General features: G+C 40.8%; 1 protein-coding gene across 2 annotated transcripts in view; it reads right to left on the bottom strand.

Annotated features, from left to right (window-relative positions):
• Positions 1-753: 753 nt before the first annotated feature.
• bcar3 (BCAR3 adaptor protein, NSP family member) overlaps positions 754-26,601 on the bottom strand; it is a 62,218-nt gene continuing 36,370 nt past the window's right edge. For both annotated transcript variants that reach the window (XM_028587435.1, XM_028587434.1), the window contains exons 5-17: positions 13,275-13,403; positions 11,620-11,745; positions 10,830-10,946; positions 9,675-9,907; positions 8,749-8,849; positions 8,123-8,251; positions 6,256-6,480; positions 4,483-5,108; positions 3,571-3,686; positions 3,030-3,201; positions 2,628-2,739; positions 1,423-1,626; positions 754-1,287 (exon numbers count right to left, since the gene is read on the bottom strand). In XM_028587435.1, coding sequence (XP_028443236.1) covers positions 1,109-1,287; positions 1,423-1,626; positions 2,628-2,739; positions 3,030-3,201; positions 3,571-3,686; positions 4,483-5,108; positions 6,256-6,480; positions 8,123-8,251; positions 8,749-8,849; positions 9,675-9,907; positions 10,830-10,946; positions 11,620-11,745; positions 13,275-13,403 — 2,469 coding nt within the window. In that variant the 3' untranslated portion in view covers positions 754-1,108. The remainder of the gene's footprint in view (positions 1,288-1,422; positions 1,627-2,627; positions 2,740-3,029; positions 3,202-3,570; positions 3,687-4,482; positions 5,109-6,255; positions 6,481-8,122; positions 8,252-8,748; positions 8,850-9,674; positions 9,908-10,829; positions 10,947-11,619; positions 11,746-13,274; positions 13,404-26,601) is intronic.

Raw genomic sequence — 26,601 nt, 5'->3', positions numbered from 1 at the left:
CATAAAACTAACTTTCTGTCTTATTTGCTGAAACTGACCCTATGTTCCAGTAGAACTACATGAAGCAGGTAATTAAAAAAGAAATCCAGCTCCTCTGGCACCACCTACAGCCTGTAGTGGGATTTGCAGACGGACCCAGGGCATGCTGGGAAACGCCGGCCTCTCAGCTGATCGAACAGCTGATTGGTTCAGAATCGACTCAACATGATGACGTTTTATATAAACTTTTTTATTGATTTTTAATCTGAGGGATTTTAACTGCTATTTGTCTGATTTAACGGCTTATTCTATACAGAACACCTGTTGTGAGGCCGATAGTTACGTTTAGAAGTCAGAGAGACTAAATCTGTTCAGGTTACGGATCATCTACAGTCTGTTGGTAATTAAAATCAGCAACAGATCGCATGTAGAGAATTTTGACAGCTACTCTGTCATAATAAAATCAACTGGAGACTGTGTAGGAGCTGATATATGGGTCTGATAACATTTTATTAAATCGGAATCGGACCACAGTGTTTGTGTCACTTCCTGTTCAGCCTGAATGCTGCTGGAATCAGCTGGAAAACTGTCCGACTTTAGAGCCGACTTTTGTCACCGCCCCCGGCTGCTGCCGCCTGCTCTCGTCTACTTTACAGGCGAGGCGCAGTTCATCTCGAACAAGCCTATTCACTGCTCATGCACACATTCATTCTCCCTTGTGGTGGAGGGGCTTAGGAGACCATTTTGGGCTTTAGCAGAAAGGGGGGACTGAGAAGTTGTCGATGTTAAACATTTTTTTTTGGGCTAAGTCCTGGATCTTCACAATCCTGCCTACAGCACCTTTAAGTGAATGAAAAGTCTGGAACCTTGAGAGTCTTTATCTGGAGAAATAAGGCGACTGAACAGCTGCTGGATTACTGACAGCATCGTGTTCAGCTGCAGGAGAGCCTGCGTGAAGTTTGATTTAGAAACGTATCTTCTTCCTCGGACTACCAACCGGTCGTGCTCTGATCAACTTTCTGCCTCGTTGAGTTGATTTCTCTCCATCAACAGCTGGTTTCTGATCCACCTGATGTTCTACCGAAGTCCAGAGTGCGTCCGGATGTCAGAGTTGTTGCGTCAGGTGAAGTCAAATTAAAGTTTGTGTTTTGGGCGGGGGCTCCAGTTTTCGTGACAAGGCAGTGAGGATGAGGTTAAATTTGTTGTAACGATCCGATTGGTTGACTGAAGCTCCACGGCTTCCCCACAGCAGCCGCAGCTGAAAGTCTGTTTTGAACACCTCCAACAGGTCTTCATCGCACGTGAACCCTGAAGACAGGGGAAAAAACAACAACACAGCAGTTATTGACATCCTCTGTTTTGGTTTGTTTTAATTTTAAAAATTAATTTACAAAAGATATACGCGTCTTTGTGTATAACTTTGTGCCTTTTCTTGTTTTTAACCTTGTAAGAGCTCCTGTGCGTTGGCCGTGTAGGTGTTTGCGTTGTGTGCAACGTAGCGTGCGTCCTCCAGGTGGCGAAGCATGATGTCACAGCCCTGGTCGCTGGTCTCCCAGAGCTCCGCCCCCTCGGGTGTGATTGACGAACGCTCCATCAAAGTGAGGAGGGGCAGCAGGAGGGGGACGCAGACCACCGCAGGGGAGGAAGCTGCAGGAAGAGGAGGAGGGATGTCGGTGGATTGTTTAAAATTGGAAAAACCTTCCTGTATCTCTTAAACTTATAAAACCGTTCTGTCGTCTCTGAAATATTATAATAATTACACTACGCACTGTTTCATTTTGGGGATATAACACTTCACTCCCAGGACGGTATCATTTAAAATCATCCGAGTCCAGTCACTACGCATGAATCGTACTGTAGCTCTTAAAGGCATTCTTATTAGGAATCATGTGATATGTGTATAAAACTAAAACATAAAGAAATACACTGCTGCTTCCTACTAAGGGACTTAAAATTGTCAGAGGTTTTTACTTTTGGTGAATTCAAGTCACTTTAATTGTCTGAAAAAATAGTCAATACATTTGCTTGTAAATTTTTTTATAGTTTTGGAAATCTGTTGACGCGTCCTTACTGGATATGTTATACTATGTGTTATACTGTCTTAGCCTGTTGATGTACTTTGTAGAAATTGTTGTAAAATTGTTTTTATGCGGCCCTCTTTGCAATTTTAATATCAAGACTTTTACACCTGGTGAAATTGGGGGGGGGGAGAGAGGTTGAACCTCTTGATTAAAGGTATATTCATCCCGCCATCTCTGTGAGCTTGCATAAAGTATTTTTTTAGTCCCTATTTGTAGGTTTGAAAATGTCTGTCCAGTCCAGTGGTAGTATTTGCCAATAGTTGTGTCCCCTTGCGGGATTAAAACAACCGGAGAGAAACTAGCTGCCTCACAACCTCGTTGTTTTATTTCTGTTTAAAATACACATAAATCCGTGGCGTCTAGGAGAAGGTAGATTTGACAAGCACATGGAAGCAACATCAGGGTCTGGTTCCTGCAGGGGTTTGGCTGTTTCTTTCCTTTTATTGATTCAGTGTTTGAGCTGTTTCAGTAATGCTCCTTTGGTCAATATGTTGTAGTGATGTGATTTGATTTCATCTATAACTGGTGTGTGTTGTGTGTGTGTGTGTTTGTGCGTGTGTTCAGTACCTGTGCCCTCATACAGATTCTTGTAGAAAGGTCTCAGTGTTTTCTCGTAGTTGATGGCGGTCTGTGTGTAGCTCCTCCGCAGAGCCGTCCATGTTTCCTCCAAACGGCTGATCTGCAGAGGACAACCCATCAGCTCGACAGTGTCTCATCAAACATTTTATTTAACAATATCAGAGATAATTACATAGACTGAAGTGGTCAAACGTGGTTTCTGAATGTCAAAAAAATATGTGAGTATGTGAGAGTCCTGGACTTTATTGTGTTTTTATCCTCGATTGTATTAGATGTTGTTTCATGTTTATGGCATTCTTGATACAATTAAATAAATCAAATCAAAGTGTGAGTGTGTGCGTGTGTGTGTGTGTGTGTGTGTGTGGGGGGGTGTGTATGTGTGTGTGTTACCTGCGGCAGGTCCAGAGCTTTCATCAGGGCCATGAAAGCGAACAGGTCACCCACCGTGTCCTTCAGCTCCAGCGCGACCAGGATGATGCGATTTAAGGTGGACGCCCGCTCGTCCACGCTGCCCGTACATCCCAGAATGTCCACGGCAACGCCTATCGCCATGGTGTGGTGCCTGGCGGACAGAGGAGAGGTGGATAATCAACGCGAGCCGAACAGCAACGGGATCTGCTTTTTGTTTTGACAGTTTGTAATCCGATCCGTCAGTGACTGTGTGGAGGCGGACAGCCTCTGTGTTTACAGAGGCTGTCCGACAGAGGTCTGAAAATCATGCAGTATTTTACCCGAAAAAATTGAAATAACACAAATTTCTGAAAACAAATATGTAAACTGTGAGCTTGAAGTGTGTAAATGATCTTTTTTATAGGGACCCTGAACTTCCTGGAATTGTGTTTTGTATTTTGTATCTGTATGCAACATTTGTGCTGTCGTGTATGTATGTGTGTGTGTGTGTGTGTGTTGGATGTTTGTGTTTGAAGTGTACCTTTCCATGAGGTCCAGCCTCAGCTGTCTCCCGTGTGGCAGCGTCACCAGCTCCAGACCGGAGGACACGCCCATCAGACCTTTAACCTCTGAAGTCACTCCGACTATCCTCGCAACCTGGAAGAGAAAGGTTTTCTGTTGTAGCTTTCTCTCTTATTCTGTCTATCTAGTGTGTGTGTGTGTGTGTGTGTGTATATGTGTGTGTGCGTGCGTGTGTGTTGATTAGCTGTAATATTGTGTTTGGCTCGAGGCTGTTTTCTTTCTCAGTGATTCTCTCCGAGTCAGGAGGATCCTTTTATTGCATCAGCTGCAGGAGAGAAATCTAATTCTGTGTGTCACAGAACCAGTAAAAAAGCTTTTCTCCATCTGTCTGGTGTAAAACTTGGCATCTTTTGTTATGTTCTAACTAACTATTCTTGATGCGACATGGCTTTAAAATGTGCTTCCCAGTGGAGCCTGACTGATAAAGCACCGACAGAGCAATGACAAGTTCATGTTTGGACTTTAAAATGTCCGGCTCAGTTTTTATCGTGTCACAATAACGAATTTCAGATTTGAAATTCTCAAATTGTAATCCTCCTAAAAAAAAAAAATTCTGTTTTATTCACAGGGTTAATGTAAGGAGAAAAAGGAGGTGAAAATGCTTTGGCAATTTAATTTACCTCCAATATTTTTAATGATATTAATAATATTCATTAAACAACAGAGCTTTTATAGAGAAATTAAAAATGCTGTTAGATAATTACACTGAATTATATTGTTGGTTTGTGTGCATGTGTGTGTGCGTGTGTGTGTGCGTGTGTGTGTGCGTGTGTGTGCATGCGTGTGTGTGTGTGTGCATGCGTGTGTGCGTGTGTGTGTGCGTGCGTGTGTGTGTGTGCATGTGTGTGTGTGTGTGTGTGTGCGTGCGTACCTGGCAGTCGGCCATCAGCAGGTGTCTGGCGATGCTATGGTGATTGTGTCTGAGCAGCAGCTCCTTGGCTCTCTTCAGCACCACCATCTCCAGCGGTTTGTTCTCCGAGGGCAGAAGGCGAGATTGGAACTCGGCCGGCCGGAACGTCGACTCCGTCTCTTCGACGGGCCGCTGGAAACCGCTCCTCCTGTCCTCCTCCCTCCCTGCGTCCTCCTCCTCTTCCTCGCTGGTGTTTTCTAAAGCAGCGATGGCGTGATGGTAGGAGCTTCTGTCCAGTCCTCTACTCCCTCCCGTCTCCTTCTCCTCCTCTCCCTCCTCCTCCTCTCTCCCTGCCTCCCCCTCTCTCCTCAGTCTCTCCACGTAGCTGCAGAGCAGAGGCTGGAGGCCAGGGTCCGTGGTGGGGTTCGGGGGATTTGATTCCTCCCAAACCAGCGGGCTGCAGGACCTCAGGTCTGCAGGGCTCGGCTGCAGGCGTTCAGTCCGTCCTGTTTTCGCCTCCGAATCTGAATACTGACCCAGTCCAGCAGGTGGAAGTACCGAAGTGGAGGAGCTGTGAGAGTCTGCAGGCAGGAGCTGATGGAGGAACTTCAGGGGTTTGACTGGAGGTACAGCAGGGCCTGTGGTGGCTGTGGAAGAACAATCACACTTTTAATAGGTACATACTTTAAATTTCTTTTTAGAAATTGTGTTTAGAGGAAGAGTTAATAAATAATAGATAATAAATATTACTGTAAATGTTCCGGCCATAGTCCATATAATAATAATGCAATGCCTTATTAAAATGGAATATGAGCACCCAGAGCAATTAAAAACAGAAAATAAAAAGTTTATGTTAATAAAAGGTTAAATAAAGTAAAATTGGTACTAGACAAGACACTTCAATTGGGCTGAAAGCATTTTGTGAACTTCTTCTGAAAATGAAGAAAATAACATAAGGCTGAAGGCTTTTTAAAATTAGTAAAGCAATGTTTCAAACCCGCACCACTGCAGGACTCAGCCTTCATGGGGCAAACGCTCTTACTGGGGGAGCTAGAGGTCACCCCGGGGCAATAGGATTTTAAGCTTGTGAAATGAGTTTTATTTCACCCTTTGTAACCCTGTGAAAATAATGCACGAGAAAAACTTTAATTTGTGAACTCAAATGAAATCAAAGCAAAAACGGGTACTGTGATGTTTAAATAGCCTGTCACTTCAATTTTTATATAGAAATTCTGAAAATCTTTCATTGTTTTTTTTTCCGCAGGCTTACAAGCGGTGAAGGGGGATTTACAACTAAAGCCTTAGAAAATATTTCATTTCACACACACAAAATCTAAATCGACATTTAGTGAACCAATACCCCATCTCCCACTTGGCAGAAAAATAAGTGTCAACAACTAAAAATTGAAAATAAAATCCAATATATGTTCTAATTCAGTTGATTAGGCTAATTAAAATGGCCTATACAATTAACTGTTTGGATCTGGTTTCACTAACAACTTCAAACATGTAACACCATAAAAATAGCTAATTTAAGTGTACTGTACAAGGCTAGCATTGGGGGAACCTATCTTGGAATAATGAATTACTACTAAACATGCTGGCAGACAAAGTAAAATGCAGTGGTTAAGTCTGTACAGGCAGCTAATGTTCCCTGTACTAGTTAATATGTTATACAGTTGTTATACATCTTTGAAACTAACAGGATAAGGATTTATTGATGATAAAAGTGCTCCCAGTAAAGAAAAACAGCAAATGTGCACCTACTGATATGTCAAAAATGCATTTCATTACCTCCACTCCTCCATGTAGAACCAAGAGTTTCCACACACGCGGAGTCCAGGGGAGGTGCTGTTAACCGGGGGGAGGTGGAGGAGTAGTCTGTGAGGCTGGAGGAGCTGGAGGGGGGGGCTAGTGGCTGAAGGCAGGGGGGGCGAGGCAGTCGAGCAAGCGGCACCTTGCTCGGCTTGGGAGGCGGTTTGGGACACAACTGGCTATCAGAGCCCCGGATGGCCTCGCCTGTAAACACATGGACAATACTGTCATCACATCCTCAGCCAACACCTTTTATCAGATTATCACCCAACACCTTTTATCCCATCATCACCCAACACCTTTTATCCCATCATCACCCAACACCTTTTATCCCATCATCACCCAGCACCTTTTATCCCATCATCACCCAACACCTTTTATCCCATCATCACCCAACACCTTTTATCCCATCATCACCCAACACCTTTTATCACATCATCACCCAGCACCTTTTATCACATCATCACCCAACACCTTTTATCCCATCATCACCCAACACCTTTTATCCCATCATCACCCAACACCTTTTATCACATCATCACCCAGCACCTTTTATCCCATCATCACCCAACACCTTTTATCCCATCATCACCTAGCACCTTTTATCCCATCATCACCCAACACCTTTTATCCCATCATCACCTAGCACCTTTTATCACATTATCACCCAACACCTTTTATCACATTATCACCCAACACCTTTTATCACATAGACTTGATTGTTTTGAACTGTGTTTTATTTACTTTACTTTATTTGCCAAATTTGAATCCGAGAACCAAAGAATGTGTGAAAGCACAAAAAGGACAGGGTTAAATTGAATTTCCTATCTGCATGCAAACAATGGCAGGAGCATGTAGGGAGACAGTTTAAGATTAGAGATGCACCGATAGACCGGCCGGTGACCGGAATTGGGCGGTTTTCACGTGTTCGGCCATGACCGGCGACCGGCAGGTCAGTCTGACATATGCCGATTTCATGCCGGTCGATGCTACGCACACACGGACGCGACAGCACACTCTCTTTTTCCTTTCTCTCAACTTTTCCGCTGTGTCGCGCGTACCCGCTCGCGGTGTGAAGCGCGTGTCGGCTCTATGTAGGGAACCTCGTGGATTAACCTGCAACATGTCAGTGGTTTGGAAATTCTTCAGCATGTGTGCAGAAGATAACACGTTTGCAATATGCATCACCTGCAAGGAAAAAGTAGGGCGTGGAGGGACGACACCAAAAACCAAAATCACAATTCTTTAGTTGGATATTGGATGTGAAAAGAAGGAAATTGTTCTAACATTGCACTTTAGATGTGTGGGAATTTCCCACACCATGAGTCATTTATATAGTTCTATTTTTTAGTGATCCATTATCTCTTCAAAAAATTTTCTATGTTCTGTGCAAAATGTTCTATTAAAGAAAAGACAGAAAATAAATATTTGTGTGTGCTGTAAAGTGGTTAGAAAAAATGAAATCGGTATCGGCTGGCCTAACTCAAAGAAAATCAGAAATCGGAATCGGCCTAGAAAGTTGTAATCGGTGCATCTCTACTTAAGATAAAAGTATGGTTTTGCGGAGGCTCCACGCGGAGCTTTCGCCATAGCCTACGTAAGTGGCCTGAAGTGTATATGTGTGCGACGATGTCTTTAAGAGAATAGCAGGGTCGGCATGTGTGTGCGTGTGGGGAGTGTGTGGTAGAGCGAGTGAGAGAGTGACGGTGATTAGCTTTGGAGCGAGGACTCTAGAGAGATATAGCTTCCTGACCACGGTTGGAAATCTGTAGCAGGAAAAGTTACTGAGGTCTCTGAGTGTTAATAAGCTGATTAGTGTAACGTTGGATTTGATCCTCCTACTGACCTGCCAGAAGCTCGGCAGATCTCCGTGAGACTGAGGGACTCAGCAACGGCTCACTGCCCGTCCGAAAGACTGGAGACTTTGGGCTCGGGAGAGAGGGGTCAGCAGACTGCTGGGGCTGCGCTTTGGATCCTGGGGAGATGAGGAGAAGACAAGTAGAGGTGGTCACAGAAAGAAAAGAATAGAATAAAGGAAAATAGATGTGTAAACCAAACAGAATGTATAACTCAAAAAATGGAGAAAAGAGGAAATGGGTGATAAAATAATCTGGTCAAAATCCTTACCACTCAGACCATTAGATTTTATCATCTTAAATATATATTAAATATAAATATATAGTTTATAAAAAAAATCATGTACAGCACAATAAAGAGTGAATAGAGACTCCAGTATGCTTCAAACATACAAACAAGACTTGAATAAAGGCAAAGGGTTTACACACGCTTAAAAACAAGAAGAAAAGACAGCAAGGAATCCCACACACGTTTAAACTAAAAGGCATTCAGTGTTGCACTCGGCTGTACGCAGAAAACGTACTTTACTTTTACACCTCTGCACACCTGGCCAATCACGGCATAAAATGAGAAAGCTAAAGGTCGGACGCCTTTTTTTCTTTCACTTTTACTTACCAAGAGGCAGGTAGCTTTCTGATTGGTGCGCCTTGAGCGGGCGTCGCCTCTCTTGGACCTGATTGAGACTTGCTGGTTGGCTGCCACAGCGATCCTTTGACCTGAGTGAAAGGTGAGTGTCCAATTATCAATACACATAAAACACCTACAAATACAAAAGGGAGAAATAAAGCAAACCCTTTTTGTAATAATAATGAAAAGCTTAACACAGTGAGAATACAAAGTAACATTAATGAACATGAAACAAAGAAAGACAAAACTGAGTTTTTAATTCATATTTCTCTTCCTTCCTTATACCACTCTGATCTCTTTGTTCTGTTCTACTCTGGACCACATATTTATCTTTTTTCCTCGTTCCCTCTCTCTTTACTCAGACAGATATGAACTCCATACATTAAGCTCAATGCACTTGTGAAATTACACACTACTGTCCCCTTCAGCAGAAAAGTCACACACCATTTCTTTATTTATAGAGGACTTACGATACATATGGAACATGTTGTATATACAGCCCACTGCCTGGATGATGATCTTAACAGCTCGAGGCTACGTGTTAAAAGCTTAAAAGCAGGAAGGGATTTAAAGGGTTGATTTAAGTCTTTCAGAGAGTGTGAGAGAAAGAGAAACAAAGAGAGAGAGAGAGAGAGAGAGAGAGGATGACTGAGTAAAGGTGGGTCTCCATTATTCAAATATAGCAGACAGCTTGTTATTTGGTCTGTAGCCCACTACGCACTTTCAGTAATAGGCTTGTGTCCCTTGGAGCTAAAAAGCACAACAGTCTTTAACCCAGTATTTGTCAAGTCTAACAAATTATACACGCTTAATATGTGATCGTCTAGAAACAACAAACACACACATTATTCCAGCCACTGAGGAATACTGGGGTTAATCAGTGTGTTTGTGTGGGTTTCTAGTTGGGTACCAACCTGAGCTGGCTGCCCCGGCTCACGGCGTCGTCCCGGCCGTGTGTGCTGTCGTGCACGGTGTGTGTGTTGTCGTGTGTGTGTCCGTTGGTAATGTTGAGGCTGCGGCGCTTCTGATTCCGCCTCTCCTGCGCCATGAGCACCTCTCGATGGTGGCTGGACAACCCGTATTTTTCCTCCAGACAGCGCAGCGGCAGTCCCCTGTTAATTGGCTGGAAGATAATGGCTCCTACCACCTTAAATGCACAGATAGAAGATGAGATGACATTAAACTCAACAAGTTTTGTTTTTCATCAAACAGTCTCTCTTAGTGAAATAAGGGATATCAAAAAATTTACTTTTACAACAAAAATGTTATACTTATATATAGGCCTATATATAAAAGGCGGTCAAGAATTGTATTGATCATTTTGTGTAAACAAGATTAAATCTTTGGATGGCATTTGACAGTTATCTAGCCAAGTACTGTGCATTAAGTTTTTAACAGTCCTTCCAGAAAAATGCAGAGTTTTTTTGTGACTGTTGAGCTCAAAAATCCTTGATTATGCGGCACGTTTTCTTAAAAAATGCGATGGAATATGCGACATATTTATGCAATTTTATGAGATGAAATTGCGGGAACTTGCAAAAATTGCGGGAACTTGCAAAAACTACAGTTTGATGAAAAAGAGAAAGAAAAGTGATTCCCCCAAGACCCTGCTTTTCGATGAAGTTCACGTCGCGTAATTACGTCACTTCATAACGTTCCCATGGCAACAGGGGAAAATGGCTGCTCTTGTGTGAAATAAATGCAAGGTTTTTCAACTTTCTGCTAAGATATATGGGACTTTTTTTTGCAACGAAAATGCGGGGATTATGAAATCATGCAAGCCCTGCATATTTTGCGCGGAAATCTGCAATTTATGCGGCGAAAGTGCGGCATATTTGAAAAAATGCGGCCCCTGCATAAATATGCTAATTATGCATTGAATTATGCGATTCCATAATTGTGTTTTTCTGGAGGGACTGATTAAATATCAACAACCAAGTCTGTGCTTGCTTTATAGCTTCCAATTAGGAAAACAAAACCAACCTACATATTTTACTGACCACCAACTAATCAACTGTATCCAAGAAGCTATGAAGATGTTATCCATAACAATATTCGACCAAACCCACCTGGGAGACAGGTTTTCTGTTGCCGACATAGTATCTCACAAGTGCAGGGACGTGTTCAAACCCGTCCCTCTCCAGCCGGTACTCCACTCTGGAGTAGGCTTCGTTCAAAATCACTACCTGGAGGAGAGATGTAAAAAGAAATGACGTATTTATTAGTTATTACTCGGTGGTTCCCAACCTTTTGTTATCTGTGACACCCTTAAAATGAAGCGACCAACTGTCACAGGTTCCATTTGTCTGTCGTTACCAGTTCAAACAAAGAGTGACGTGTGACAATGTTTCCTCAGTTAGCCTTTTAAAATGATATCAGATTAGTAAACCGAATGTGCCTTTGGAACATTGGATGAATGGTTGCTGATAATGGGCAGTGTAGATATTGCATTAAAGATCAGCCACTTCTTTCTACACAACGATCGAGAACCCTTTTGCAATTATGTAAGCACATAATGTCATCTGATAACTGCTGCCCTGGTTAAAAAAAAAAAAAAAAATGCAATTGATCTCAGCTGGTAATGGTCTGTAATGGAACGGATTGGAAATTTCTAAGTGACCCCAAACTTTTGATCCGGTGTGTGTGTATATATATATATATATATATATATATATATATACACACACACACACTACCGGTCAATACACATATATATATATATATATATATATATATACACACACTATGTGTGAGATAGTGTCAGAATGGGTTCCACCACCAAACCAAAGTATTACATTATGCACCTTCCTACTACTAAGTGTTTGTCAGTTTTATATGAATTCATAAACATTATTTTACCCTCTTGTTGATTTTAAAGTGCTGGGCAGTATTTCGCCACTGGCAGGTCAGGACATAACTTCCCGGACTGGACAGAGAATCACGGATCAGGAAATCTCCGTCACGCTGCACCAAGTTTTCTGCAACCTGGAACAATACAGAGGTTTACATACGGGCGCGCACACACACACACACACACACGCAGGCACACCGTGCTTGTTCACAGACCAAACATTTCATTAAATCTAATGATGGTCGGCTGTTACACTGTTACCTTCTTTATGAGCTCAGTGCCGGATGGTTTGTAGCGGTTACGTGAGACATGGAGATATTTAAAACCTCAACCTCTCACAGTATTTATCCAGCTAGAAAATCCTCCGATAGATTTGAACTTTCAGATGGGAAATGTGCTCTTATTTTGAACCCATACAGAGTTATATAATGACTCCAGGTCCATTTACCAGCTTTTTCTGGACATTTTAGCCGAATCCCAACTGAAAGATTTAAGACTTGGGTCAGTGAGCTTTATGCGTGACAACTAAGCTACTTCCATCTGTTGTGCAACACCACACGATTTGGTTGAAAGCTCCAGGAAAAAGCAAATAAATAGACCTTCAGTTAACATTAATATAAGTTAGTTTTAGATTTTCTTTGTCAAACTACTGTTTCCAAGGTTAAGAATTAACTTTCAATTCCAAGATGTGTATATTTTAATGCATGCAAACAGAGCTATACCAATTAAATTGTATTAATTAGCATATCGATGGAAAATTAATTAGCAACAACTAGAACAAAAGAATATTTAATTGTCTTTTTTTGTAGGACAAAATATTAAACATTTGATGCTTTTCTTTGTCATATATGATATTAAACTCAATATAATTGGGCTTTAGACTGTTGACTAAATAAAACAAGCAGTTTGAGTCATAAGGGACAGTTTTAAAAACTCATCAGAATAGAACAAGAATAGATGTCAAAAATTGTATTTAAAAAAAAAAGCCTTTACTTCATTGAATCAAAACCCAATCAAAAGCGGATCTGAGGGACGTCATGATACATCAGAAAAATAAAAATTATATTTGCGTTAGACAGGTAACTAAGGAGCTGAAAATGTCTCTTTATCTTTGTATCCATTACAATCTTGTTACATTCACTGCCTCTCTTCTTTCTCTCATTCTCTCTCTCTCTCTCTCTCTCTCTCTCTCTCTCTTACACACACACACACACACACACACACACACACACACACACACACACACACACACTTCACAAAGTTACAGACTTTAATTAAGCAAGTGTTTGTATAGTATATAATGGTGGTTTAGGTTAGTGTAGCCAAAGGAAGCAGCTTATTAAAATGATTACATCTCAGAGCTGGCTTTCAGAAGGAACTCAATCTCTCTCTCTCTCTTTTACACACACACACACACACACACACACACACACACACACACACACACACACACACACACACACTATACAGAAAGGGCTTTTTGTACAGTCACCTGACGTTATAAACCATGCTCTGCTGCAGGAGCCACTATTTAAGCTTTAACCTTTCTGTAAGCACTGTGTGTGCCGTGTGGCAGTCTAATAATAGGTGATCTGGTTCAACAAGTTTTTAACTATGATTTAAAGGGAGGGACTCATGACTCAGATTTTTGTGTGCGTGTTACCTGTCTGGGAATCGCGCCGTGGTACCATGCATGGCTTCTCGGCTCCTCGCAGTTCATCTTCAGTTCTTCCTCCAGCTCTCTGCGAAGTTTCTCTGAAGGACAGTCCACGATGAACTGATCTCTGGAGAACTGCGATAATAAATACAGAAATAACAGAACTGAATAAAGTGGTTGACTTTATGGAAAAACACAGAAAAACAGACGTCAGTGTCTTCATTCATCAATCCTTAGCTATGACGACAGCTATACAGACCATAAATGTTAGTGGTTCTAGTTATGGGAGCATAGCTGACACCTAAAACCTCAAGACTGACAACAATCATAAAAGTTGAACAGTTCCTTATTACCTAAAACAAACAATGATGGGGTCAAAGCTCAAAGGCATGGATACAGCAATGACAAATATTGCCGTCACTCCAGAGCAGTCTATATCGACGAAGTTCCACTTTCGGGATGTCCGTCACCTTCCACTTTCTTTGTGTTGGCATTTTAAACTATGAGGACTGTGGTTAACTGCTCCTCAGATCTCTGCAGGGTAAATCCAGACAGCTAGCTAGACTATCTGTCCAATCAGAGTTTTCTGTTGCATGACTAAAACAGCTTTTGAACATACACATGTTCCACCAAAACAAGTTCTTTCCCGAGGCTATTTTGCAGAGGCAGCGACATTGTGGGCTTAGCCCCGCCCAAGACGATTGTGATTGGTTTAAAGAAATGCCAATAAACTGGTTTCTCTCCCATCCCGGAATGCTGTGTGGACTAGCCAGACCCTCCTCCGCAGCGCTCTGGCAATGCGTAGTAGTTAATGTATATAATGTTATATAATATTAATGTTTAATATGTTTGTTTGTTTATTATTTGTATGCCTTTTACCAAGGCAAATTCCACATAAGCGTACTTATTGTGGCAATAAAACCTTTTCTGATTCTGATTCTAATAAAAAAAAAAAAACTATATGATTAGATAAGACACATGATAAGGCACAATACAACTTACAGGACATAAAAAGCTTAGTAAAATAAAAAGCTTTATAGGAGCCAGTAACAGAAATAAAAAAACTTCCTAAACAAGCAGCAATCCTACTTTAAAAAAAACAAAAAAAAACTAATTTGCCTCATAGGACTTACAATCTGTGACAACCGACAACACGCAATGTTCTTAAAACCAAATTGAGTGAAGGTGACCCAAAACACAGAAGGTTACAAAACTAGGATACCAAGACAGGTACCAGGGAGAACTAATAGTTTCATTTTATTCAGATATCTGACAGATAATCAAATGATTGATCGGTCATTTTAACCCCGACAGCGAGCCCAGAAAGTTTGGAAAATTGAAAAGTGAAGGACAGAACGATCTGGTAACAACCTGACAGGATGCAGAGTCAGCACAACCGCCTGCACCACAACTTGCACACAACACACACTCACACTCACACACACAACACACACACACACACACACACACACACACACACACACACACACACACACACACACACACACACACACACACACTTACATGACAGCTGCTGGGTCTCTGCATCGCTCCCTCTGTCTCCTTTCCTCAAATACAGACTTCATATCAAACATACAAACTATTAGATTTGGTCTCTCGTATTAAACAGCTTGTTTTCAAACCCCCACGAGTCCTTTTTCCTTGGGGAACATGCTCTCACACACCGTCTCTCTCTCTCTCTCTCTCTCTCTCTCTCTCGCTCTGTCGTAAGTGATTTTCCTCTCTTGGTTTTCTATCCTGACCCCACCCAACTGCCCAGACCTGCCTCCATACACACCTTTACCTGACGTACATACACGCACACACACACACACACACACACACACACACACACACAGTGACGCAACTTTCCCTGAAAGTTGACTGGTGAAACTTTATGTACTCACTAGTTTGTATTTCCATTTGTTCTGTGTTGAGTGTTCCTGTTTTAATTAAGTTAAAAAAAACTATCTATCCGAGACAGATAATAATGATAAATAAATGTTTTATTTTTTAAAGCTTTTTGGCAAGTTGTATATAATTTGTGCAGGCATAATAGTACAGTACGCCAATCTGGCACGTTTTTGTTAGCTGTTACTAGTCCTCCCACATTATGTGTAGACACTGTTAAGACACTGATTATCAATACTGTTGGGATTTCCTCATGATTCATGGTACCTTTGGCCGTAAATGGTAATTATAGCCATTTTAGGAATTCAAATGATTCTTGTGATGCAGGAAAGTACTTGTGAACATGCACAATACTTCCCAAAAGAGAGACCCTTTAGTTTGAGCTGTATTTTCTGCCAAGAAACAAAGTAGGTTAATTAATGGTCTTTTGTGTGCATGTTGTGTCATGTTAGACAGATCAGTCTGGCTTAAACACACAAACAGAAAGTGAAAATGCTCATGCACCTGTAATGATGTTGCACGTCTAACTAGTGTTGACAGTTTTAAAAGGCACCTGCCCTTATTGTGCCATAATAAGAGCTTCATTATATCAAACTATAGAAGAAGCACATCCATGTTGACAATTTTCTGGTAACATTGAAGCTCCAATAAGGGATACAGTATTTCTGGCATCAACACTTGAGAATCAACATCAGTCTGTAGCTCTACAGAAGTTTCAGCCAAAAAGACATTTGTTTTCCTTTAGGTGGCAGAATAAACCAAAGTTAAAAAGAAGAATTTTACAGGTGGCAAGAAAAATGACTTAAAACGAATGCCCATGTTCTTGATTCTGTGTCACTAAGTTAAAAGAAGAGTAAAGCAATAGTTGCTGACACGATAGAATATGATGAACTTGCCCTCTTATGGTAAAAAAAGGCTTAACGCAGTTCCATATGTCTCTCATCCAATCACAATCCACAGTCACATTGTGACAAGAAATACGTAATTCTATTTTTACGTATAATTTAAAAAAAGCAGCATAAAAATACTTTTTAAATTAACAGCCTAATATTTTGCTCCAAACAGCTCAAGGAAAACTGTACTGTAAGTAGGATTGCGAAGATCCAGGACTTAGCCTTGACAAGCCCTGGCCTTGATTGGTGCATCTGGACACGGAGAGGTGGATTTTTGCAAATCGCACTACAGGCTGTAGGTGGAGCCAGAGGAGCCAGATTTTTCTTTTTTTAATTCCCTGCTTCATGTAGTTCTACTAGAACATAGGGTCAGTTTCAGCAGATATGACAGAAAGTTAGTTTTAGAAGTCTTACCTACTGCACCTTTAATGTTAAAGCCTTGAAAACTCTCTGAAGAATACTTAGATCTAAACCTGCATGGATGAAGAGGTTCAAGCCTAGACTGAGCTTAGAGTGAGCAGCTACAAGAGTGCTGACATAACACACACACACACACACACACACACACACACACACACACACACACACACACACACACACGCAAAGGGAATTATTGAACCATGTACTTAAAATTGGAAATATGTCCCCATGGAATTGAAACCTTGTGCACTGTAAAGTCATTACCATAGACCCCTCTGCCCTCAGTCTCCAAGTCTCCATACATGACCGGAAATCAGCATCCTATTACAGCTTCGACACAGAAAACACTAGAGCAGAAGCCAACAGGCTCTGGGTCATAAGGCACATGCACTGATTTAGTTTGTTTGTTCCAGTGCAGCCTGACGTCTGTCGTATGACTATGTGTGTGTGTTACTGTGTATCTGTGTGTTGGTGCAGCAGTGGAAAGTAGGCTACTAGTGGCAGTTTAATTGAGCTGTCATTCAGTCACGCCACACGGCGCCATTGATTTCACTTTCTGGAATCACGTGCAATATATTTGCCCAGTAGTTTGGACACGTGAAAATATATTTTTTCTTTTCTTTTTTGTTTTTAAACAAATGACTCAATGAATTAATAGATAAATAAACTGTAAAAATCAGAATTTAATTATTTTTCCTTTATTCATTTCTTCAATGGAGTCTAAAACATTTTTGTTTTTGTAGGTATAAAAAATTGAAAATGACGGTGTGATTTTGTGTTTTTATCTTGACGTGGATAATCTCCAACAATACCTGACCAAAAAAGAAAAAAATCTTATTTTTCTGATGTCAATACCACTATTTGAATGAAGTTACCTTTGCAGCAGGAAACAGAATAACTTTTGAGTGTGGGGAGAAATCCAAGTGAAAATCAGTTTCAACCTTTCTAATGCTTTTATAAAATCTGCGTATTTTAGGTTTAAAAAAAATTTAAAACCTAATCTGAAAAAAAACCTCCCCACCCCTATACTGTAGGCTACATTGTTCATGTCACTTGGCAGCAATTTGGGGTTCAGTGTCACTTCACCATTACTTTATCGTTCTAGGGTTAAGGCCGGCAGAAAGGAGGAGGAAGATGTACTTAAGATTTAGAGGTTGAATCACCTTCATTTTGGTTTTGCTTTTCTGATAAACACCGGTTAAAAGCAGTATGTCACACCCATTAACCCACTGTCTGGGCAGCTTGCTTTTCCTGTCGTACCGGAATTACACAACACATTTAGACTGAGATGAGCTGAACTGGATAAAACTGAAAACATAAGAGCTGGTGGCTGTTTTAACTTTGGTTTATTTGGCTTGTGTTGAAGCTCTCGTAAACAACATGTCTTTTTGTTGTTGTTATTTTGTTATGGATTTGTGTTGTTTGATCTGTGAATACATTCATTACTACAATAAAATGCTTTTACACCTGCAGCCACACAAGCAACAGGCCTGATGAACAGGGGAGTGCTGTGGAGATGTAAAGGGAGGACGGGAATGGATGGATCATGTAGCTAAGGAAGGATAAACAGAACAGAAAGAAACAAATGAGTGAGGATAAGTGGGGAGAAATGGAAGGAGCAAAGGAGAGGAGGAGAGATGGAAATAGTGGATGGGAGGGTTATTTTTATAGGCAGGCCTTTAATAAGACCCTGCAATATGATGTCATCCTCTGAGAGCAGCTGCATTTATACTGTACCACCCTGTGCATATGGACCACAACACAGCACTAACAGTACTGTGGACTGTACTGACCCGCCTGTCTTTCTAAAATCCTTATTTCCTTTCCTCCATTACTTCTATTCTTCTTTTCTCAGTAATTCAAAGTTGAACAAGCTTCCTGATTGAGCCATGAAGTCAGACACCTTCACGAGTGCAGGACTGTAGATAAAGTGAAATATCTCCAGTAACACTGAGCCTCAGTACGGGTGAAAGTTAAGTATTAGCTGGAGTAGAAGTGGGAAGTAACCAAGTACTGTACTGTCCATTTATTCAAGTACTGAATTTAAGTAGAATATTTTGAGAGTTTGTACTTCTAATATGTGTTTATGGTGGTTGTAGAAAGAGGAATAGAGTACAATCTGCTGTGGCACCTAATCTGTATGCCGCTTCGGATAAAAGGCCACATTTATAAATGTAAACTGATTTTAATCCTTACAGTTGGAGATGCATCTGGACTTAATACTGTTATAATAACAGACACCAGTATACATTTATATGTTGAAACAAAGATGAAGACAATTGGTTCACTATTTCTCTCCAATGTCTAAAAACACTGACAAACCATACAAATAATCTCTTACTCAGCATTAAAGTGCAGCAGTTTTAGAACAAAAATAAAATAAAAAATGGTATTATTCAAAGTAAATAACATCACATCCCTTTGGATGTTCTGGATTTTATACAGGAATGGAAAGTATTTTCTTAAATTTTTGAAAGGTTTCTGTGTGTACGGTGGAGATGATGTGCAGGTTTAACCCAGGTCTTTTTGGAAGCTGTGACAATCCAGCCTGAGTTTGAGGGGACCAATCAGAAGCAACGGACAACTAAGCTGCTTGTCCTTTGAGTTCAGTGAGGTGAAGACAAATAACCTTTTAGCGTTATAAATCTGATTCCTCATCATCTCACACACACGTGAACACATGAACACACTAGTGGACATTATAATCCCTAGTTGATGCCCAACATCATCGATTTAATCTGCGACTGTGCAGGGTGAGAAATAAAAGGTAAGATCATGTTAACAGAAAACCACAGGAGTATTTGTCCAATTAACCATACTTTCTTTTGCCGTTCCAGCTGCAAACATTTGAAAGAGTTCATCCACAATAAATCATTTATAGCATAGTCACAGTAATTTATGCATTGTCACATTATTTTGTATGTGTGTACTGTACACTCTGAGAGTTTAAATATTAAAATCTGCCGCACTCCTGACTAATCTCCATGTCTGACGTCATTTCAGGGATTGCCAGGAGTGATGTATCATTACACATATTTTACATCTTGTAAATTGGTAAACTATGTGTTTATTTCAACCAAAACTAGACTTGTGATGGTTGGAAAAGTGGAAAAACGACCCAAAACGGCTTTTCATAGTTTCATTTTGTTTCTGTCGACTTTGAATGAAGTGTATTTTACGATGCTAAATTATTGTTTATTTACATGGAGTCTGGTGGATTTAGCGAACGCAATTTCGCGGATGTTTTGATGTTTAAAAAAATCATCTTACTATTTAACAGAAAGGTCGACCTTCTTAGAAATCCTTTCCTTAATGTTGTCAGACACTTAGAATATTAATCTGAGCCTGTCAGTAGCAAAACCAGCACTTTTGTGAAGGTGTATACAAGCTGGACAATTGCCCTATTAACTTACATTGTAGCTTGTTTCGCCGCTACCGACTACAGCGATCTCGCTTAATACTGGACTAATTTCAAAGATTTTTGTTCCCATCAGTCACTTAGACACAAAAACATGGGAAAATAGCGTCCACGTTGACAAAAAAACGGTAGTTACCCTTTAATGATTTAGTAAAGCTTATTGAAGCGGATATATAGACCAGGCATTTGCAAAATGAACACCTTTTAATTTCTTCATAGAAAGTGTTTTGGATCTGTGCTTCTTCAGACTTGAGATATACTGTACATCTTTCTAGTGGAGAGATCTAGTGATTTTCACAAGAGCCATCATCCTCATCATCACCACCATTAAAATAACAACAGTTTGGTCTGCTGTTTATCTGGTATTTCCTCTGCTCTTTATCTTTCTCCCTCTTTCAGTTTCTGTCTCTTTTTCTCCTTGTGGCACTCCATTTCTTGCTGTCTCTAGCTACTGTACTGTATGCATCCATCCAGCTGTCAAACTAACTCAACGTGAAGTTTTGAAAAGTCCCAACATGAATGCAAACCGTCAGTAGTGCAGCTACTTTGGAAAAAAACATCCAGGAGGAAAGGAAGGAAAAACATTTGGGTGCCGCATGATTATTCAGCAAAAACCTCAATCTCTCCACAGTTCACCATATATGACATGTTTTGCAATACTGAGAAAATTCTATTAAATTTCATTTCTTTTATTCAGCTTTTTTTTTTTAGTTCAATACAGTCTGATAATAACTCAGGGCAGGATGCACAGTTTCTGTCTCTTACATTCGACTGGATTGACAGTTTCAAAGCTGTGGAAGGCTGATGAAAGCTAATAACCCTGAATCTTTTGATTTCTGGATCTGGACATCTTGGCTCCATGATCACAACATCCCCACCTTTCCTGTTTACCCACAACTAGATGGATGCTTCTTCCCGTGTTTAGGCCAGGAGGCATCGGACGGGTTGGTCTGGCTCAGCTACAGAGGGAACATCATCGGTACCATCTCTGAGATAATGCTAGTGTTGGTTGAGAAACACACTTTTCCCAGACCCTACCTGGAAACAATAAACTATCCGCTAAAAACATTTCAAAGTCCCAAAATCTGGTAAAAAGCTTTCACAAAAGAGCCGAGGCTGTTGTAGCTGCATGTTAATACCTATTGTGTGACTTGGTCTGAATCAAATCTGGTTGTTCACAGACTTTAATCATGTAGCGACAACTGAGCCTGGGAGATGAAGGGTCTGTAGCTTTAGGATACCTTTAAGGCAATGACACCCCAACCAGATGGCCGACCTTTGGAAGAAAAGGCAGTCGGACTGACTGCCTCCCCGAGTTGGTCAAAAAAGTGCCTTGGAACACACCGAAGCGACGCCGACTTGAGTGTACGTTCTGCCCGTGCGCGATAGGTAATACGTCTCCATAACAGCAGGCAGCGCTAATCTGTAATATCGGCCAAAAAATGAAAACCGGCAGCTGTTTGGATGATTTTTACAACCGAGAATAATGGCGACTCGATACATTTTAAGCGAGAAATAGGCCGTGCAGTTGCTGAATCGGTCTTCATTTCAGATCGACAAAGGTCAGTTTAAAAGATTTTCGTCAGATTTTGAGAGGCGTTAGTCAGGCTCATCCCGCTCGTCATTTCCGGGTTAGCGCTCCACCAATCACATCGGCCATTGAGTCCGCCTGCCAGCCTTCCGATTCAACGTGTCAAATCGGCCCAAATGAAGGCCGACGGCTCCTCCGACTGACGACGGCATAGAACACACGGAACAGACTCGAGTCACTGACTTCGCCAGATAATCGGGTTAGTGTGTCAGGGCCCTGAGAGTGTTTTTTAACGTTTAGTGCTTGATGTGCTAAAAGCTAAAACACTCTCAAGCTCTCAGTAACTTCCTTTTCATTGTACACACAGAGAAAAAAAAGCTTCAACAAAAGATAGGAGGTAGACAAACATCTTTTTCCATGTTACTATACTGTTTGTTTTTTGTGACAGGCTGTGTCCCACAGGGAACACGTGTAATCTCAACGTATAGAATTACTTGTGCTGCTAAGCTTTGGATAAAAATGACTTCCTGCACAACCTCTAAGATAATCTGCTCAATCTCCTCTGTTGGTATGGTATGGTTAGGGATTCAAATTGGTCAATGGGGACTTGATACACAGAAACAAGAAGCTTGCTCCTTTTGGTTAAATGGCAACCTCCCAAAAAGACAGATGGAGGAGAAAATAAAGAGGCAAGTGAGGGAAAAAGGGAATGGAATAAAACCCCAGGCTCTTTGGAATCATGACAAGGACAGGACACAGATAGAAAGATAAAGACCAACAGAGAAGATAAAGAGTGAGTGTGTTGGGAAAGATGTCAAGTAGAGGAATGGCAGTGCTGGAGGGACACTGTAGAGCCAGAGAGGATGAGAGGACAACACAGAACACAGGCAGATGAAAAGTTCGAATTCAATCAAAGACTATATATATATATATATATATATATATATATATATATATATATATATATATATATATATATATATATATATATATATATATATATATATATATATAATAATAATATATATATATATAATATTAACAGATTGACTCTTTCTGTAACGACACCAATACAATACTTTGGGATCAGAATCAGTATAAACTACACACAGTTGTCCAATTAGTAATATGTTTAGCGTTGGTCTATTAGTTATTAGTAAAAATGGATTCCTAGAAATGACGACACAAAGGCACGAGTTCAAAGCTGCACACCGACTGTTCCAGTGAGAGTTGAATTTTGAGGACGTCAGTGGTCATGTGAGTTAATTATATGAGGTTAGAGAAAGTGACGAGTTTAGGCAATAATTATTAATCCCTGTTTTCTGGGACCATTGAATGTTTAATTTTTGGGAGAAAGTTTGCTCTGAAGTTACGCTGTAGATGTTAAAATGTTCACTTTAAAGTGAACATGCTCGCCCACGTTAGCTTAGTTAAGATTTGACGGTCAAGTGCACAGGAATAAATACAATTTGGACCTTTACAATTCCATTACAACTGGGCGAACTCTGCTGATGAAGATGGTGTTATATGATTGAAAGCTCCAGAACGGCTACTGAATGGAACCTGTGGTGAGATTACTTGTTGAGATCTTGATGTCATTTAGCTGACGCTTTTATCCAAAGCGACTTACAATTGCTATATATGTCAGAGACACACCTCTGGAGCAACTAGGGGTTAAGTGTCTTGCTCAGGGACACATTGGTTGATGTATCACAGTGGGAATCAAACCCAAGTCTCCCACACCAAAGGCATGTGTCATATCCACTGCTCCATCACCACCCCCATCATCAGGTTTTGATCATTGTTATGGCCTCTGATGTGTTGATGGTTGTGCATTGTAATAAATCCAATTGTGTTGTTCTAATCATTAGTATTTATTCTCTAATTGGGGCATTTTTATGTTTAAGTTTTGATACTGTTTACACTATGTTTTACTAGAAATGATGAACAGCTAATGGGCATCCACATTAACTAACCAACTAAACAAAATAAATTGAATCAAAACTACTAAACTAAACTCGATGCAGATGACTGGACGAGACCTGATCACCTTTTTTTCCCTCATAGACCCATTTGAGACCCATCTTTTATCCAGGCACAGACTGTATTTTAACAGCAGATTTAAATATGGTCCAGAAGGCACACGATCGACCATCTCCTGGCTGATCTACGGAGGGACTAACCATGTCACCTCAGCCTGCAGCGCCGCTGCTCGCTCCATCCAATCAACTTAATGGCATTCATACATTTCACTGACGTCATAAAGAAGACAAACTATCACAAGTTAGTCATTTATCATCCTCATGAGGACTGTCACGCCTGTCCTGGTACCTTTGCGTCTATAACTATCTCTGTCTTACGCTTGCCATCACACACTGCCCTGTCTGTCTGCCAGCACTAGTTATGGACGAAGCCAGCTATATATCTCACACTCACACACACAGTCAGACAGTCACACAGTCGGTCATTTATGAGAGCGTCTGGTCCGAGTAATAAAAGCCCAGTGTTCAACTCACAGTGAGAGTGAGGGAAAGAGGAGGGCTATTCAGTGTGATTAGATTTTGCTCAGACTGCAAGTGTCACCATGCACTTAAAAAAAAAAAGATTTCTACCATGCAATGTGGGGTTAATAATGCCCTTTTCTAATGTCTCATTGTGGACTGCACAGTTTCCTGTGGTCTCCTTTGAAGGACAAAAACAGATTATGGGAGCCCTGAAAAGTAAGCTTCCATGAAATGTTGATTCTTCGTTATTACAGTAATACACTTAAAACCCACGCACACACACACACACACACACACACACACACACACATGCTGCAGCACACAAACCTGCACAAAAAACCTGCACGTGCGCTTGAAAACATGCTTGCTTTATAGGATTTCAAGCACAAACGCAATCCAACACAAACACATTGTTAAAAACACTGACACACACAACATGGATATACCTACACACATGCTCACACACTCTCTCACCTTGGCAGTGATGACAGAGTTCTTGTGGTAGAAGCAACACAGAGCTGCTGTCAGGTTCTTGACGTTGCATCGCTCTGACATTCTTGTTAACTTTTCTTAAAAGCCGAGACTCACTGGGTAACCAAGCTCACATCAGCTGTAAATAGCAGCTCTAATCACCTTGACTACACACCCAAAGCGTAACTTTACCAACTGTCAAGTCCATCCACAATTCCCATTTGCTTCTTCCAAGAAAAACTTCCATCACAGAGTTACAAAAACTAAAGTGAAGTGCAGTGTAGTCAGATGTGATTTAAATAAACTGGAATAGGTCAGAATCTGTCAACCTCAGCTCCCAACATCCCCGTCAGGATGACTACTGTATCTATCACTCTCCTCCACAGTCCCCTGCAGAGTGAACCCTCCACTGCTCACTCATCTCTAGAGATCCTTTCTCACACTTTTCCCCGGTATTTGCCCCACCCCCAAGCTCCATGTATGGATGAGAGAAAAGACCCATGTGGTCTGGTGTGAGCCAATGATGTATGGTTGAACGGGGAGTGGCCCCAAAGGCAAAGTCACTCGCTCTTACTCTTGAAAACACATGGATGATGGATGGAATAATATCTATACAGGCACATAGATAATAAAACATATTTTGCATCATCCACGGGGATCTTATAATGTCTCGCCTATACCAAATATACCAAATATCCCTGTTACTTTTGTTTCCCTTGGGCTCACAGTAATTTGCATCTAGGGCTGAAAGTATGTATGTTTATTGTATGCACAAAACACACAAATTCCATGCAAGTGAAAACGTACTTTGGCAAAAAAAATTTAATTCTGATTCTTTCTAAACTGCCGTTCACAAGTTGATGTATTAAAAAATGTTTTGTCCAACCAACAGTCCAAAACCCAAATATTCAATTTACTATCATAGAAGACTTTTATTGATATGTGAGAAGCTTGAACCAGTGAATGTTATTTTGCATATTTACATATACGTATACATAAAAATAACAAATGATTAATCGATGGACAATTCATTTTCTCTCTTAACTTTTTTCTTATTTTCTTCCCGTCTCTGCCTTTGAGCACTCATCGCTGTGGAGCTTCTCCACTGCACTTGCCAAGATCACCTGTCAATCCAGCACTGATATCACTCTCTTTGGACGTCATGTTGATGGTGTTTGAGTCTTTTCTTTGACTGTTCAACCATGGTTATTTAACAGCTCTCCCAAACTACCTAATTCTTCTTCTATTTATTAACTAAAAACAGAAAATTCATCACTTCCTGTGTTGGCAAGATTTTTCCTGAGGAAATAGCTACCAGACACCGACAAAACCATGTAAAAACATTTAATGGAAAGTGGCTGTAAGTTCAGTCATTGTGTGTACTGAAAATAATCTATAGTGCTGCTGCATGAGTGTCTAGACAAGAGTGAGCCTGGTGTGTGTGTGTGTGTGTGTGTGTGTGTGTGTGTGTGTGTGTGTGTGTGTGTCCTGCAGAATGATGCTGATAAATAGCTGGCCATTTGTGCTACTTGACTGCTGAGCAATTACACCCACATACTAGTTAAGTGACACAACTTTCCCACCAATTCACTCACACACACCTTACACACACACACACACACACACACACACACACACACACACACACACACACACACACACACACACACACACACACACACAAACACAAACACACACATTAAAGAAAGAAAAGGACAAAAAAACAAGTATGTATATACATACAGGCCAAATCATGTACACTTACAAACAGCGACTTACATCAACAAAGACAAACACACACCGAGGGTGACACCCCAAACGCAACCAGTTAAAGGAATATTCTGCAGCCGGACATGGAGCCACTAATTACAGTGTGAACTCTCTGAGGATCCACGGAGGAAATACATGTAGAACATTCCCTGGGGCAACACACACACACTACTGCCAACCACAGCAGCCCCAAATCACCAGCTAGGCTAAATGTCCACCTTAAAATACACACATCCGTCGCTCCAGGAATGCTCTGGAAAAACAACGATGGACAGAAATCAGCGTGGTGAGGTTCTATGTTGTCTATTTCTATCTGTTTGTTGTTTCTGTCAAATGGACTAAAGAGAGCCGAGCTGGTTCAGCAACTTAAAGTTACGTGACAAAAGGGAAAAGATTCATTTTTTTGTTATGTAAA

The sequence above is a fragment of the Perca flavescens genome, chromosome 9 (assembly GCF_004354835.1).
Source record: "Perca flavescens isolate YP-PL-M2 chromosome 9, PFLA_1.0, whole genome shotgun sequence".
NCBI classification, from domain to species: Eukaryota; Metazoa; Chordata; class Actinopteri; order Perciformes; family Percidae; genus Perca; species Perca flavescens.
Note: the sequence above shows the minus strand (reverse complement) of the source record. Positions and strands in the feature narration are given on the sequence as shown.